General features: G+C 48.4%; 1 protein-coding gene and 1 long non-coding RNA gene across 7 annotated transcripts in view; one reads left to right on the top strand and one right to left on the bottom strand.

Annotated features, from left to right (window-relative positions):
* Jade1 (jade family PHD finger 1) overlaps positions 1-16,126 on the top strand; it is a 61,584-nt gene that overhangs the window by 1,197 nt on the left and 44,261 nt on the right. Inside the window, exon 1 of one of the 6 annotated variants that reach the window (XM_031376699.1) lies at positions 6,857-7,035. The exons of 1 other annotated variant lie outside the window; for it this stretch is intronic. Coding sequence is in view for 1 of the 5 variants with exons in the window: in XM_031376698.1 (XP_031232558.1) it covers positions 8,858-8,876 (19 nt within the window). In the remaining 4 variants the exon portion in view is untranslated. Of the gene's footprint in view, positions 1-6,856; positions 7,036-7,090; positions 7,386-8,358; positions 8,485-8,783; positions 8,877-16,126 lie in introns of those variants that run through there. 4 more of the 6 variants (XM_031376700.1, XM_031376701.1, XM_031376703.1 and 1 more) reach the window with 4 other exon arrangements.
* LOC116095142 lies at positions 5,143-9,711 on the bottom strand. Its single transcript, XR_004120466.1, has 3 exons — positions 9,580-9,711; positions 5,728-5,855; positions 5,143-5,452 (listed from the first exon to the last, which is right to left on the bottom strand). It is a non-coding gene; the product is annotated as an uncharacterized LOC116095142 (long non-coding RNA).

Raw genomic sequence — 16,126 nt, forward strand, 5'->3', positions numbered from 1 at the left:
CACACGCGCGCACACGGGCGCGCGCGCGCACACACACGGGCGCGCGCGCGCACACACACACACACACACACACACACACACACACACACACACACGTGTGAATTGTGGGACCGTCATACCAAGACTTGGGATCCTTTGCTTCACTAACATTCAAGTAAGTGGGTGGACCTGCCTACCCTTACAGCTTTTCTTTATCTCCCAACTCCTAGCTAGCTCTTCTTCAGGAAAATGAAAACCTGTATTGTTTTTCTCATTTGCTAATTTGGTGGGCTCATACATTTAAGGTATAATGTGGAAGAAAAATGGAGCTCTCAGGTAATGGCCTAAAAGATCTTGGGGGCGACTACTCAAAAGGATCCCAGGAGACCCCGTGGGATCCTGACCTGTGGGAGGAGGGGACCACTATGTGGAGGTCTCTGCTTGGGCCCTGCTCTCCTGCTTTTCCCTGTGTGCACCCTTGCAATGACCCAGGATCCCCTTTGGGGCCTCCCATTGTCCCCTCCAGGGACCGGGAGGAACTGGTCGAGTTGAAGCAGCTGGCCACACCCTTTTCTAGGCTGGTTTGCCTTCGGACTCCCAACTATGACCGCTTCCACGTCAGACCTCCATCATCTCGAACCTGGTAACTGCAAGGGGCTCCGACTCCCATGCCCGCCTGGCCAGCCCTTCATTCTTCACCCTCAAGTCGCCAAGTTCAGATAGAATTAATATTTGTCTGACTCTTGTGGTATAGTCCTATAATCTCAGCTTCCGTAGAGGCAGGATTGTAAATTCGGGGCCTGAACTACAGACCCGCATCAACTTAATGAGACCCTGTTTCAAAAGCAAATATAAAAACAGCTGATAATGTAGTCCAGAGGTAGAGCGCTTGCTTGTTTAACATAGGCAAGGCCCCAGGTTCTACCCTGAGTGAGGTTGGGGTTGGTGAGTGACTATGAGACCGCCATTTTCCTCCAGGAGTAGACTAACCGGTTGGGAAAGCACTCGGAGCATGAGGGGAGGGGACAGGAATTACACAAGCGGTTATTTCCGTTGTAGGTCAGTGTGGCTCCCAACTCCAGATCCCGGTGCCTCGGCCTCCCAAGGGCTAGAATAACTGGTGGATACTTCCATGCCTGGGCTTCACAACATGATTTTTGAGCCACCACTGGGTTAGAATTCCCGAAAGGTTTTTGACCGTGTAGGTGGTTGGATTTTTACTTCCTAAATCTTCATGTCTGAGGCGGGGCCAACAAGAATGGGTTTCTACCGAGTCCTCCGTGCTGCTGCCCCGGGGTTGGTTAGAGATTGTCTTTTTAACTACAACTTTTCTGGTATTTGGATAAGGCTGGATTGAAGGCCAGAGTTGGTTCTCAGATAAAAAGAAAAGTGGGGAGGCACGCGAAGGTTCTGGAAGTCTTAAAAGTGTTTAACAAATAGGCAGACAGTTGAGCTTGGTGGTAAAAATGCCAGACATTTCTACAAGTTGACGAGGGCCAGGGAGTGTGAAGTGTCCAGCATAGAAAAATATGAACAGAGGTGGCCAAAGACCCGAAGATAATACACCACATGGGAAAAAAAACCTGATGAACAGAAATGAATACTGTAGGCAAAAAGCACGGTTATAAGATGTAATGTTTGGCTTCATTCCAATTTCAGGAAAATGACAGGGAAAACAGAAATGTGGCAGTTTACAGAAGTTATGTCTAGGATTGAATGCTTATTTCGTATTCCTTTAGTTTCAAAGTCCTATGGAGTTTATAGATAATGGATGTTTTTCTTACTTTGAACCTCCTCAGTCTTGGACATTCCCACCTGGATGGATTAAGTTGTTCACGTCTTCTCCCTTTTCAGACTTATTTCTCTTTGATACATTATATTAAAACTATGAAGCACGGCAGAATTAAAGCAACCAAAACCACAACAGAGTTATCAAAAGACAAAGACAACAGAGAAAAGGAGGAACCTCGTGGGGGCGAGGATGGGGGCAGGAGTGGGGGAAGAAACCGTAGTCGGTACAAAGGCCGACACATGTGTCCTGGGTGGGTTTTGGAGTTACTGGTCCATTCCATGGATTGGAAACTGTCACCACTTATGTGAAGGGGTCATAGGCTATTCAGGAATAGTGACTTCATCTCTTACCCCAGCAGGGGAGCTCTAGTCCAATCTCTAACCCACCATCTCTCCTCCTAAGTATTAGGCAGGAACTAAAGATGGTTCTTAATTTGTTAAGAATTCAATACACATGACTTCTATGATTTCTATACCACAGATACAGATACAAGTATACAGGTTTTTATTTTGTTAAAAATCCATTAATGTGGAAGAACATGTTGTGAAACAGAGCGTTCCTCCATGTGACAGAATCCAAACAGGTTAACAGCATGGTCCTTGGCACTCATACAGTAGTGACGATTATTCTTAAAAATCACTTTGATAACACTTTATTTAGGATACAAATAAAATTTAAATTGAAAAACAACAACAAAAACAAATAACCGTTTGATAAACTTCAACCATTCTAAGACTGACCTTGTGGGAAAAAAATTCTGTATGTCACCATACATACGTACATATATACATACATACCAACCGGCAGCAGGCCTGCCAGCTCCACGTTCTCATCCACCTCCCCAAAGGAATGACTATAGGAATCCTTTCATTTCAAATACAAGCAATGCTTTCTCTACGAGAAATTGAACCCAGGGCCTTGTGAGTGCTAGGCACAAGCTCTGCCACCAAGCTGTATCATCGTGAAATATAAACAATTTATCCTCTTGCCAAGGTCTTTCAATTCTTTATGTGAGGAGAAATGCACAAGTGACATAACCCAGTGAATGTTCAGAGGATTAAGTATGGTTTCTACGCCACAAATACAAATACAAATACAAATACAAATAGCCAAGTTTTTATTTTGTTAAAAATTCATTAATATGGAAGAACATGGCCGAACTATGTTTGACCAGAGCTGAATGCAAAGGGGGATATGGACGGCATTGTAATTACCACATGGAAATGGAGCTGTTAGGAAAGGAGCGAGCGGCTCGGGGTTTCCACCACACTACTTTGAAGCAATTTTCTTGAACACCCTTCCATCTCTGATAGCACAGTGGGAAATAACAGAATGTTGCAGAGACAAGGAAATGGTGATCGGAATGGTTTGGCAAGGGGAGAGTGACAGGGAGGAATGAGAGTTTTTTTCTTATTGTCAAGTTTCACACTTGCACACTTATCCTTGGCTCTGCTGCCGAGAGGCAAACCATGGCATTGCCTTTCCCAGATCAGAAAGGAACTGGTTGTATGTAAGTTCCACTTGTGGGATGATGGCAAAAGATGTCTATTATTTTAAGAAATGCCAACTCAGACCATGAACGACTAAATGTTTCTTTCCTGTTCTTGGTGGATTCCAGTTGTGCTCCATCCCTTCAAAGAGCGTCACTTCTGTAAGTTTGAATAGCAATAAAATTATGCAGCTGTGTTGGAGATAGCTCTAATCCCAGGGCGGGGAAGCAGAGACAGGTGGATCTCTGAGATTCAGGTCACCCATCTCTACATAGTGCGACCCTGGCTCAAAATAAAGACAACAGCCAAATCCTCAAGTGTTAATGAGGAAAGAGACTTTTAGATGTCATCTTATAATCTCAGGGGAGAAAACAGGGTTCCAAGAGTTTAGTCCTGAGTCTCAGAGTGGCTGGGGTGGGGAGGGAGTCTCCTACTTCAGGGCCAGGGCTATTTACAACCTAAGGAACAGCCTCACTTGAGTATCCCAGGCTAGTCTCAAACTCTTGGTCATTCTGCCCCTCTCCCAAATTCCAGGTCTGAAGATGTGTACCAGCACACCTTTCTTCCCTGCCTCCTCCTACCCTCCCTCCTACCCTTTCTTCCTCCCTTCTTCCTTCCTCTTCTCCCTTCTCTTCTCCCCCTTCCTCCCCTCTTCTCCCCTCCCCTTCTTTCTCCTTTCCTCCCCTTCTCTTTCCTCCTCTCCCCTCTTCTTCCTTCTCCTCTTCCTTGTGCTCCTGGGGGATCAAATCCTGGGCTTCCTGCTTGCTTAGGCAAATGCTCCAGCTTCATTCTCAGCCCATGACTAATATTCTTTTATTTTTTTTTTTTAAAAAAAACCCAGATAGTTAATTCTCCATATATTATATCTCCATTAAAATGCAGTTTCTCCTCCCTCTTCCTCCCAGTCTCTCTCCCCTGCCACCCCCTCTCCCTTAGATCTCCTTTTCTTCTGTTTCCCTTCAGAAAAGAGCATGCCTCTCAGGGATCTCAACCAAATGTGGCATAACAAATTACAATAGGCAGGGCAGTGGTGGCGGGCTTAACAAGTTACAATAGGCAGGGCAGTGGTGGCGGGCATAACAAGTTATAGTAGGCAGGGCAGTGGTGGCGGGCATAACAAGTTATAGTAAGCAGGGTGGTGGTGGCAGGCACCTTTAATCCTAGCACTTGGGAGGCAGAGGCAGGCGGATTTCTGAGTTCCAGGACAGTCAGGGCTATACAGACTGTCTCCAAACACTGTCTTAAAAAACCAAAAACCAAAACAAAACAAAAAAACAACAAACAACAAAAAACCAAAAAAAAAAAAAAAAAAAAAAAAAAAACCACACAAAGCAACAACAAAGAAAAAAACCCACAAACAAAAAACCCACAAACAAAAAAACAACCCCCCCCAAAAAAAGTTAGAGTAAGATCAGGGACAAACCCTCATATCAAGGCTGGATGAGGCAACCGTAGAAGGGTTCCACAAGCAGGTAAAAGAGTAAGCGACAGTCCCCGCTCCCACTGTTAGAATACTTCAAGAACACAGCCACAACATATATTCAGAGGAGCTATTGGTCAATATTCTTTTTTTTTTTTTAAATTGGTTTCTCTGTATAGCCCTGGCTGTCTTGGAACTCACTCTGTAGACCAGGCTGGCCTCAAACTCAGATATCTGCCTGCTTCTGCCTCCCAAGTGCTGGGATTAAAGGCGTGCGCCACCACTGCCTGGCCTTGACCAATATTCTTAATCTGTGTCAGAATTGAGAGGACATAGACTCTGTATTGTGAGGAGAATGTGCACCATTTTACATTTCTTTTGTGCTCCACTAATTTAACATACATTGCTTTTTATTTGCTGGATGTTTTAGGCAAAAGACTTGTCAGGAAAACAGACAAGCATGCAAAACAGTGGTTTTATTTTATTTTATTTTAAACATAGTCTTGGATTTGTTTATCTTATGTGTATGGTGTGAGGGAATGAGGTATGAGCCTGATATCCATGGAGGTCAGGCGATGTTGTTGGGGAGGTTTTTTTCTCATTGTCAAGTTTCACACTTGCACACTTATCCTTGGCTCTGCTGCTGAGAGGCAAACCATGGCAGTGCCTTTCCCAGATCAGAAAGGAACTGGTTGTATGTGGCTGATGGAAACAACCCCGGTCTTCTGCAAGAGCAAGTGCTCTTCATGTTGGGCTATATACCTCCAGGCCCTAAAACAGAGGATTTTAAAAAGTACTTATTTAAGGTAGAATGAATAAAGGCTGGTTGGAAGTTAGAATGGGTGCAATCAGTTTGTAAGGGAGAGACCTCTCTTTTGAAAGCCTGCTCTTGTATTCCCATTGGGTTCCCTCATTTCTCTCTCTCTCCCCCTCCCCCCTCGTGTGTGTGTGTGTGTGTGTGTGTGTGTGTGTGTGTGTGTGTGTGAGAACTGTAGATCACACAGAACTAGAAAGGGTTCCACACCACCCATCATTTGGCACATCACCTGTTCTGAGCAGGACTGAGTGAGCACAGCAAAGATCTTGCCAGGGAGTCTTTAAGTTCCTTGTTAAGGAAATGGGAGAGGGAGAAAGAGCACATACATTTAGGATTTCTGCTGCTTGGCTTTGTTTCCTGAAAAATAATTGAAAGGCACAGTTAGGTTTATTCTCCCATTTATCAGACTATGATGTCTGTGTGAATCAAACTTGCTTTATACAGAATCATGGTCCCAATGCATAATCTTGTCTTTTGGGTTCAATGTCTGATTTCGTAATTAATAATAATTGTTCTTATTTTCTAAATGGGAGTTTTAATGTGTATTTCCCCCTTTGGATGTTGAATGTAATAGACATGTATTTCCTTGGGGACCCCATGAAAATAATTATTCTCCATATAAAAGTTAGTTTTTAGTATGTGAAAAACCAACAACCACTCATTTTTTACAAATATGTATCAACATGAATCTAGTGATCGCTTTTATGCTAAAGTTCCGAGTTTTAGCATTAGTCTCAGTCCTATTTTGAAGGAGAAAAATGTCCATTTCCGACAAGAACACTCTAACATAAAAGTAAAGATATTTTACAGAAGATGGCGTCTTTTAGTGGATTGATGTTAATTTGCAATGAGTTCAATACAAATTTCGGTAAAGCTGGAGTTCCCCCTCCCAGAATTAGATTGTTTGTGCTTAAAACTGTCATTCCAATTCGTAACTCCTTCAAAAGTGTTACTACAAAACCAGCTATTTTCTTATTCAGCCTAAAAACAAAAACATTTAACCCAAACTATTGGATTTAATATCCACGTTTTTTAATCGACCTGATTTAAAACTAATTTGCAAGAAATGCTTTTCTGCATGTCGCCCCGAGTTGGAACTGGGACAGCAGTTTTGGAGGGGGTGATTTCATAAACCTTCATTCTCCTAGGGGACACCTGGAGGGTTTGCCGGCTCCCGGGTGGGTCGGTTGGGTCGGTGGGGAGAGCCCTTCTGGCTGCAGTCAGGACCCCAAGAGTTAACGGGAGCGAGCCCCTACCAGCGGCTCCCCGCCCCACCGTCCCCACCCTCTCCTTTCCTCTCCTCTTGGCTGGGGATTAAAGTGCTCCCCCCTGTGGCAGCAGTGACCCAGAAATGAGTCTGCGTCCCCGCGCTTCCTCCGCCGCCAGCCGCACGCCCTACCGGGAGGGCCTGGGCGCGCCGGGCCGGCCGAGCGCGCGGGCGACAGCAGGGGCCCGCCCGGCTCCCCGCGCGGCCTCGGTGGCCCGGACCCATGCGGCGCGGCGCGCAGCCCGCGGAGGCCCAGCCCGTGCGCAGCAGGTACGCGGGGGCGGAGGCGCGGGGGCGCGCGGGTCGGGGTGCGCGTCTCAGGCCGCGGCCGCGGCGGCTGCAGGACGAGCCGAGAGGCTCAGCCATATTTGATGGTTTTGTTGCTTCGCTCGGGAGTTCTCGGGAGTAATGTAATGCCGAAGGTCGCTGCCTAGTGGAAATAATATAGTACGTCATTAATATGGCGCCAAAAGATTGGGCTGTGGATCTGTAGCGCGGAGGGAGGAGGCGGCTGCCCGCGCCGCGGCACTATCCCACCAGCAACTTGGGCATCGCCGGGTGGGGGCCGGCGACGAGGCCGGGATGGCCGCGGAGCCCGAGAATTGATCGGTGTCGGATCAGTAAGTTCTATTCCGATTATTTTCAATCGGAGGAGGGCGAAGGTTTAGAGCTTTTCCTTTTAAATGTACGAAGAACATGAGGTTTTTCAGGTGATTCATCCAACGTTTTCAGCAGCAGAAACCCAGTTTAGTTTATACATTAAAAAAAAAAAAAAGCCAAAGTGCTTTAGGCTGCATGAAAGTGGAAAGCATAGTAGCAACTTGGTAGACAGATGGCAATGGCAGAGCGCAGGTTCGCGTACATATATGTTTCCAGAGTGTTTGACAGTGTGTGTGGGGGAAGGAGGCTGTGAGGGTATATTTTTCCAAACATAGGTGTAAGGGGGTACATCTGTGTGAAGTAGACGCAGCCCTGGTTCTTGTCACCGCGTCACCACATGTCCAAAATATTCATTGCATCAATTCAAGGGCAGTGAGAAGGGGATGAAGGGACAGCTTGGCAATTAGATGTTTCTAGAATGGGTTTCCAATGATGAGACCTTTTACTTCCAGCGAGACGGCTTGTAAAGTGTAAAAGACTTCATCGGTGAAATTGGGAAGGACTTCATCGGTAGAGCAAAGTACCTATATTAATCGTGAACTTAAAAACGGATTGCAGATTGCAACCTTTGGCACCATCTGCAAATTGTGGGGGTGGGGTCTCTGGGTCTCCCGGCTCCCTTCCGAGCACATGCACATGCAGTGTGCACCCCGGGACTGCAAGTTGCAAAACCTTCCCGTGCACGTGTCTGGTGCCTGTGAGTGTGTTTGCGAGTTGGGTGCTGTTGTTCGGTAGCCAGTAGGCTTTCCGGGTCGGCTCGGCTCGGCGTAGGCTTGCAATTGCGGGAGAGGGATGGAATGTGGAATGTTGACCGGAGAACCGAATCCTTTCGGAACGGTCCCATTTGCTGGAGAAATTCGATACCTTCCACCTCCTACCCGCCCCCCCCAGCCCCCCTCCCCGCCCGCCTTCGGGCAGGAGGCGGGGCTGAGGACGCCGCTGCTGCTCAAAGTGGCGGAGCGCGGCGGCGGGAGGCAGGTGCACAGCACCGCCGGTGGGGGTGCCTCAACTTCCGCGGGCGTTTAAATAGCAGCCGGGCTCCCCTCCCACCGGTAATAGGTGACCTGGCGCTCGCGGGCGGCGGGGGAAGGGACTGGGTACGCCGGGGCACGAGCCTACGCGGCACGTGGGCAGGTGCTGGTTGGCCCCGGGGCCAACTTTTGCAGCCCGCCCTCCCGTACAGGCGAGAGGCGGCGGGCGCAGAGACGGGGCCGGGCGGCGGCCCCAAGGCGGCTCCTCGTCGCTGCCCGAGCGTCGCCTAACGGTCCCAGGCGCTCCGGGTCCGCGCGGGGGTGGCCCGGCCCCGTCCCCACGCCGGAGTCCCGCACAAAGCCCGCGGCGCGGGGTGGCCGCCGCCCGTCGCCGTCCCCGTTCCCGCGTCGCGGCGGCCGCAGGCGTTTGTTTGTTGCTTGCGCGCCGCCCTGCGCGCCGGATGGCTTCCTGTGACAGAGGTGATCCACAGTTTCCAGAACTGTCTGGGGGCGGGAGCGCGAGCCGAGCCCGCCGCGTTGCTCCTCCGCCGCTGTGCTGCTCCCCGGGCCCGCGGGGAGGCCGGGGAGGGACGGCGTAGCCGTTTGCAGCGGCGCAAGTGGCGTGCGGACGCGAGGGAGCGTTTGATTTGCAACTGGGGCCGAGCGGATTGGTGCAGCTGGTGGCGGCGGGCGGGAGCGGCGGCGGGGGGTGGCCACTTTCAAACGCCGAGGGCGGCGGCGCGGGCGCGAGGCCGGCTGCGCCGCGGGGAGGCGGTGTCATCCCCGCACCGGGGCCGGAGTTACTTTCCCCTCCTCCCGCGCTGTTGTTCCTGTCGCCTCGGGAGGAGCGGGAGCGCGAGGGGGCGGCGCCGCGCCGAGCCGGGCCCTGCGCCGGGCGGGCGGCCGGGATGCCCGCGGTTCGCGGCCCCACCCCTGGCCTCCAGCTTGTTTCCCCACCCCACCCGTCCTTCTCCAGCCTTCGGGCCCTGCACCCCTTTTTAGTGGAGGTCCCTTTCTCTCCCATCCCCCACATTTCCCCCACTTTCCGGCCCCTAGAGCTTCCCCGTGCGGGCCTCCCTCCCCACTTCCGACCTCCCAGTCCCGGGTCGAGGGCCTCCCATTCCGACCTCTTCTTCTTTCCTGGCCCCAGGTGCCCCTCAGCCCCCCCACCCGAGACCCTCACTCTGTGACCGCCTCTGCGGCCCAAGGCTTTCCGGGCTCCGCATCCTCGCTCCCGGCTCGGGCTTCACACCCGGGCTCCCCCTTCTGGGCGCGCGGGGGCGGCCGCACTCTCGGCGCTGTGAATTGCTGTGAGCAAACAACAACAAAAAAGCGGGCAATTTAAATGTGCCTTCGAAACCGGCTAGAGCTCATCATCTCTGGGAGACCCATTTAAGGCATCTTTATCTTTAGATGGCTTGCTTTCTAGAAACGTGGTGGCGAAGGTTTTCTGCCCTTTGTTGACCCGAGCCTGTGGGGAATTTAAAATTTCCTTTTGTGAAATGTTTAGGTTTGGCGACGGAGCTCCACTTTTAGGAAAGTGGAAGAAGACCTGAGGTCCTCATTCCTGGGACAGTTTGTGGGGTTCTTCCTCAAAGGGCTCCCTTAGGTGGAGTTCTTTTTAGAATACCTGCGGTGGAGGAGGTACCTCTCTCACTGCTTGTAGCTTCAGGATAGTTAGTGCCTTTCAAGACAGAATCTTGAAAGTGATTCATTGTCGGTTAGACTACACTAGTTAAAAGTCCATAGAATGGACTGTATTTGGAGAAAGGAAGGGTTTATTGACCATAACTTAGTTCACGTTGGGGATTTCTTTTAGTAGTTGATCACATCTGCAGTCGAGGTGATCTCTGCAGTTCAGAATTTTTAGTCTTTCTTACCACAAAGCTTTTAGTCTCGTTTACTATAACTTTTTTTACATGTTTAAAAATCTTCATTATGTTTAGTATTGTAGGACAACTATTGACCAAGGGTATTATCACAGAAAACTGAAAAACGTGTGTGAGGGGGGCATGTATTATGTCTACTTAGAAGCAAGTAGAGGTTTATACTCACCTTAGATTCAGACCTGTCTTAAAAGACAGAAGTGGCCCCTTGAGACTATGGAATCACACGTTAGTTGTACCTTGGTTGCCTGCATATGAATATATAGCTCTGCCCCTGAGATTCTGCCCCAGAGTCCAGCATTCTCTCATCAAGTACAGTCAATTTAAAACACTTTTTGAATGTTTGCTGTTTTATGCCCTTTATAAAGCTTGTATATTTTTGTAAATGTATTTGACCTTGAATTTCATCTTTTAGAACAAATATAGTTTCTCGCTAATATCCCAGGTTTGCCCAAGTCTTTATGTCTGTGCTTTCGGAGTTCCCAGAATGTGTAGTAGACTTTAATTTTGTTCTCCTTTAGAGTCCCATGCTGCTTCTTCGTAGCAGGGATTTCAGCTGTCAGAAAAAGCAAGGGCAGGACTGTAGCTAAGTGATGCTGGAGCTGTTTGCCTACATGGCCTGAAGCTCTGGATTCAGTCCCCAGCATAGCCAAAGGGGGCAGGGGTAGCCTGTCTCCTTCCACCACTTGGAGCTCTGTACTCTGAAAAATTACTTTACTCTGTAGTCACTGTGGTTGCATAGTGGACAGGGACAATCGTCCCAAGTGGTAACAGATAAGACTGGAAGTATACTGAGTTGTCATTGAGAAACAAAGCTTGCTTAGCCCAGAGGCTTGGAGGAGACAGGGAAGCAACCATGGGAGTGCACAGATAGAAGCAGAGTTTCCTGTGCCCCACAAGGTGGTGTAGACTATCCCTTGGGTCAGGAAGTTATTAGACAGTGGTGTTAGTTGTTGAAATATACAGATGTTTTCCATGAGTGTAGTGCGTGTGTGCATGCTTGAATCCAAATAAGGCTCCCATGCATGTCTGGGGGAGCTTTCCCTGTCCGTTAGCTAGCCTGGTGAAGTGTCTCACTGATCACCAAGGCATATTTGTTTTCCCCATTTAGCCCTAATCACAAGGCTCAGATTTTTTGAAACCACTGGCCCTTGAAGGACCATTCATTGCATGTGACCTAACATTTTGACAAAGTGCCTGAGAGTGAGCGGATGAACCTATGGCCACGAATTGAGTTAATTGAGTTAAGATTCTCAAGTCAAAAGTCTTGGTTGTACTTTGAGAATCTTAGATTTGGAAATGTTGGAAAAGTGTGGTTTTCTGGTGTGTGGGTGTTCAGATCACCTGGAGAAAGGGTTTTCTTAAGTTCAGTTGTGATGTGGCTGGGATAGCCTGTGCAAAGGTCTGGGATGGGAATCGCCTCCTTGACAGGGCTGGGAGTGAAGAGGGAGTAAATGACTGTCCACAGCTACGTTTCCTGCCCCTGTCTCTTGCTCATTCTTTGGTTTAGTATTAAAGGTACCTGTTGCATCATTTGTCAGTAGGCTGTCAGGAGTTGGTGCTGAAGCCAGTTTTTCCACAGGTTTATTATAGATTGGATAGTCTCTGAAGGTTACTGGGACATTGCTGGCAATGTGTCTTGCTTCTGGTTTGAAATGGCGTTGAGAGCTTTGGTTTGACACTGAGCATCTTAACCATCTTTCTTTGTCATGTTCTCCCTTAGGAGGTTGGCACTGCATATAGTATTATATTCTTACTCCCCGCCTTCCTCTGTGACACTTGAGATTGCTTCAAGTCCTTCACTTATAAAACCCATTGACCTCGTAACAGCATTCATTAGCAAAGTATTTTAATTAGAATAGTTTGTTTCCCTGGAAGTTTTATGCTGAAGTTTATTCTCTCCCTTTCCGGGATCTTGCGGTATGTTCTGGTTCTGCTCTTAAGAGTTTGGGGCTGGGTGACCTGTCCCAGTGGAACGGTGTCTTTCCTAGTACTGTACGGCTCTAGGCTCAGCAGAGAAGTGTAACACTAGAATGACTACTGTATTTGACTGCAAAGTGATTTCTGACTTTTTCAATGTGTGTTTGAATTCTCAAATAAAGTTAGGGAGACCTGTATATTAAATAGCTGCTCGCACTGCAGCTAGGTAGATGCCCATCTATTCTAACCCTGCTCTAACCTGTCTGTGGCTGCCTGCACTTGCCAACTTAGTCTTGCCCTGGTTGCTCCTGCACTATTGGTATCCTCTTGGCGACTCCCATGGTGACCATCTCATAGCAAATGCTCATGGTGAAGCCCCTCTTTCCCTGGTTCTCACTAGAGCGCGCCTCTAGCCTCTCTTTTCCGGAGATCTGCCTATTCTGCATTGTCATTGGCCATTCAGCTGTTGATTGACAGGGGAATTTTTTATTTTTTTAATTTTCCTCATGTGCTCACAGTCCACAAGAGATTATCCCTACATTTGACAACTACTGTTTGCTTATTTTATTTATTTTTCCCCTGCGCTAAAAGTACCAGGGACTGGTACTTTTATATTTTTTAGAATGTAATCTCAGACTGAGATTTAGTTGGTAGTCTCTTGTCATTTCTCTGACATTTTTCCTGCACAAACTTAGGTCTGTGAAGAAGGTAAGGTATGTATTTTTATTTTTGTACATTTTGGCAGAGCCGGGGTCCATTGGTGAATTACTCTGCCTTCTAAATGTAGGCTTGGCCCTAGGGGCCCTTTGCCCTGCAGCTGAGTGTGACAATCGGATTTAGCGGGGTGTACGGTAGACACTGGCACATGATCTTTTCTAGTCCAAGACCTGAGTGGTTCCTGGGGAAGTTTTTACTCACCCGAGCAACAGAAATAAAAATACTAGACTTGGATTGGACAGCTTGATTCTAGGAGAGGGGCTGCACATTTTCAAATTTTAATCCTTTATTACTAGACCAATGAATGGTAGTTGCTGTGCATCTGATTGATGTTTAGAGAGCAGTCGTGTTGGAGAAGAGCTCTGGGCATCTTGGGTTCTAAGCAGGTGCTCTAGCTCTGAGCTGTACCCACACTGAGCTCTACTTACTCAGCCAGTGTTTACCTTTGTGCTTTAGTCTCTGCAGGCACAGGCATAGCGAGGGAGGGGATTGTGATTACAAAGTCAGTTCATTCTTAGATTACTTTTACCATTTTGGTGCTGAGGGTGGATCTCACACTTACTAAGCACCTGTCCCACCACCGAGCCACACCTCCACTCTGTCCTTTACTTTGTTTTAAAAGTTTAAGTTCTTTTTGGCTATTTGCCGAGGAAATGAAAGCTGTAGTGTGTTCTCGTTGAATGCCTCAAGTGGCTTAAGCGGAAACAATACCAAGCATCAGGTGTCTCCTGCCCTGGAAGTTCCCTTAACCAAGTCAGTGTCTGGACCGTTATTTACTGTGCCTGTGTCAGCACTGAGTTCAAGCTGAGGAGTATTGGGCAGCTTTTATTTCCTTCCTACTCCAAGGGAGAGAGCAAGACATATAGCCAGCTTAGCAGCTTCCTGAGGCTCAAGTGCCTGGTTTCTGTCTGGTCAGCACATAGTACTCTCAGTGTTGAAATTCTGTTACGCAAGGCACTCCTTCCAAGCCTTGGCTTGGGGCTTGTGGCTGCTGGAGTTCCCCAGAAGGGTAGGAAGTACAGACTTGGCATCAGAGTGCCTTCCGCATGCTCCTTTTGGAAGTCAAAATTCCTTTTAAGAGTTTCTGGTGACTTTGTAGGTCTCTCTCCCATCCTTTGCCTTCTGCTGTTTGGGGTGCTTGCTTTTCTACTATTAGCTGGAAAATCAGATAAGCAGTTTGGAGGCTTTTATTAAAGAGGGTCCACTGGTCCCAAGCAGCAACCTGCAGGGTTGGCTTTGAGGGAGAGTCACACTAATATGATGCCTCCCACGTGTCAGCTGCTCACCACGTTCTCTCGTGTGTCTTCTGTGTTTTTTCGCCTATTCTGGTCCAGGACTTTGTAAGGAGTGAGCATGTCTGATCCTTGACTCTGAGCTTTAAGGTCCCTATCCATGATCTGGTAATTGATTCCTTTAAGTGGAACCACCCCATGTTTATAGATATATAATCGCAAGCCTGCTGATGGATTGAAGAGCCAGTAGGAGCTTTCGTAAAGAAGTGGGGGTGTCAGCATTCTAGGTTCTGTGGGTCACATGGGCCGTTGTAACTACTGAGCAGCTACAGGAGAACAGCACATGGCCAACCATTTGAATAGTGAATCATGTCTCCTTCACTGTTTCAGATATCTGAAAGCAGTCCATAATTCAGGCTCTCCGAGACAGGCTGTGGCCTCTACCCCAAGACACTGTGACCTTTACCTAACACCCACAAAGCTCTTGAGTTTGGTCCCCAGCACCATATAAAACTAGGCATGATAGTACATGCCTGTGATCTCAACACTCAGGAGGTGGAGGCAGAGGCAGAGGCACTGGAAATTCAAGGTTATCTGAGGTTGTCTAGGCCATTGCTGGCCATTCTGGGATACATGAGACTGTCTCCCACCCCACCCCCCAAAAAAGCTTGATTAAATATAGATAGAGTTGATTAGTCTGAGGGCTGTCCTTTCTTCCTTTGTCTGTCTTCTGTCAATCATCTATTTAACCTTAATTGACTTTATTGTGTCATATCAGACTGGAGTAACAGTGCATTCCATTACATGGAATCGGTGTTCTCAAAGTTGTGGTTTTAAGCTCCTATGCCCCTCTTGAGGGGTGCCGTGTGTCTTCGTAGTCACCTGTGTGGATAGGAGATCCTGAGTGAGAAGCAGGCACTCTGATGAGACCCCTCCACGGGGAGGTGATGCCAAGCAGAGTGCATGCGTCCTGCCAATGAGTTTGTGCCTGCTGCTCTGAGGGATGCCTGCCTGTGGTGGATTGGGCTATGGGACTTGCAGGGTGCTCTTTCAGCTCTGCCTCTTTGTGCTCCACTGGGCAGGTGGCAGTGGCAGCCACCTTTACGTTAGCTTGCTGGGAGCCATGCTTCATCTGACAGATTGCTGTTTGGATTTCATGCTACTTGTGTGCTTGCTGATAGCACAGAGTGGTTTAGTCTCCTAGAGAGTTCTTACTCTAGTAGTCCTCCAGGAATCATGGTCCAGGCCCCAGGATGAGGTGTGCTTACCACCTGGCAAGGGACCTTTGGTTCAGTTTGTGGCCTCTGTATTCTTCCTGTGCTGCTGGCCCACTGCAGGATTCTGTGTGCTCTCTTTAAAGTTGGGAGCGTGCATCCATTCTTTCATCTCTGGAGTCTGGTTCAACACTGCAGTTCTCGCTTTATGGTTTCTTTCGGGAAACTTTCCTGTAGCCGTGTAACGTTGTGAGAGGCATCCGCTTCAGCCTCGTGCTTCGCAGACCTTCTGCTGGGTTTTTAGACCATCTGATGTTTCTACAGCCATCTCAGGGTGACGTGCAATTGTGATGAAGTGTTTGTTCTCACGTGGAACTTGTGATGTGAAGCGTAGAGTTCGCTGAGCTTGCTGTCTGGGTCTTTGGACACACACACTGGGAGTCTGTTTCGCTGGCTCCCACCAGGACAGTGCTGCAGGGTGCTTTGGTGATTTAGCATTGTTAGTGGTAGCTGGTCCTCTGACAGTTGGCTCTGACCAAGGAACAAAGCTCCTCAGAAGCACCCGCTTGTCCTTCTGCATGGTGGAATTGTCATTAGCTGTTCGAGCCTAGCTTCTGCAAAGCCTGCTTTGTGTGTAACCAGTAGGAACATCTGTGTGAGCGCCTAAAAGTTCTTAGATTACCCAGTAGATACCGTATCTCTTGGCTCATTCCACTAAGGGTGCAGTAGTGGATTTGGAAGCCTTCCGCACCCTTACTTTG

The sequence above is a fragment of the Mastomys coucha genome, unplaced genomic scaffold (assembly GCF_008632895.1).
Source record: "Mastomys coucha isolate ucsf_1 unplaced genomic scaffold, UCSF_Mcou_1 pScaffold17, whole genome shotgun sequence".
NCBI lineage: Eukaryota > Metazoa > Chordata > Mammalia > Rodentia > Muridae > Mastomys > Mastomys coucha.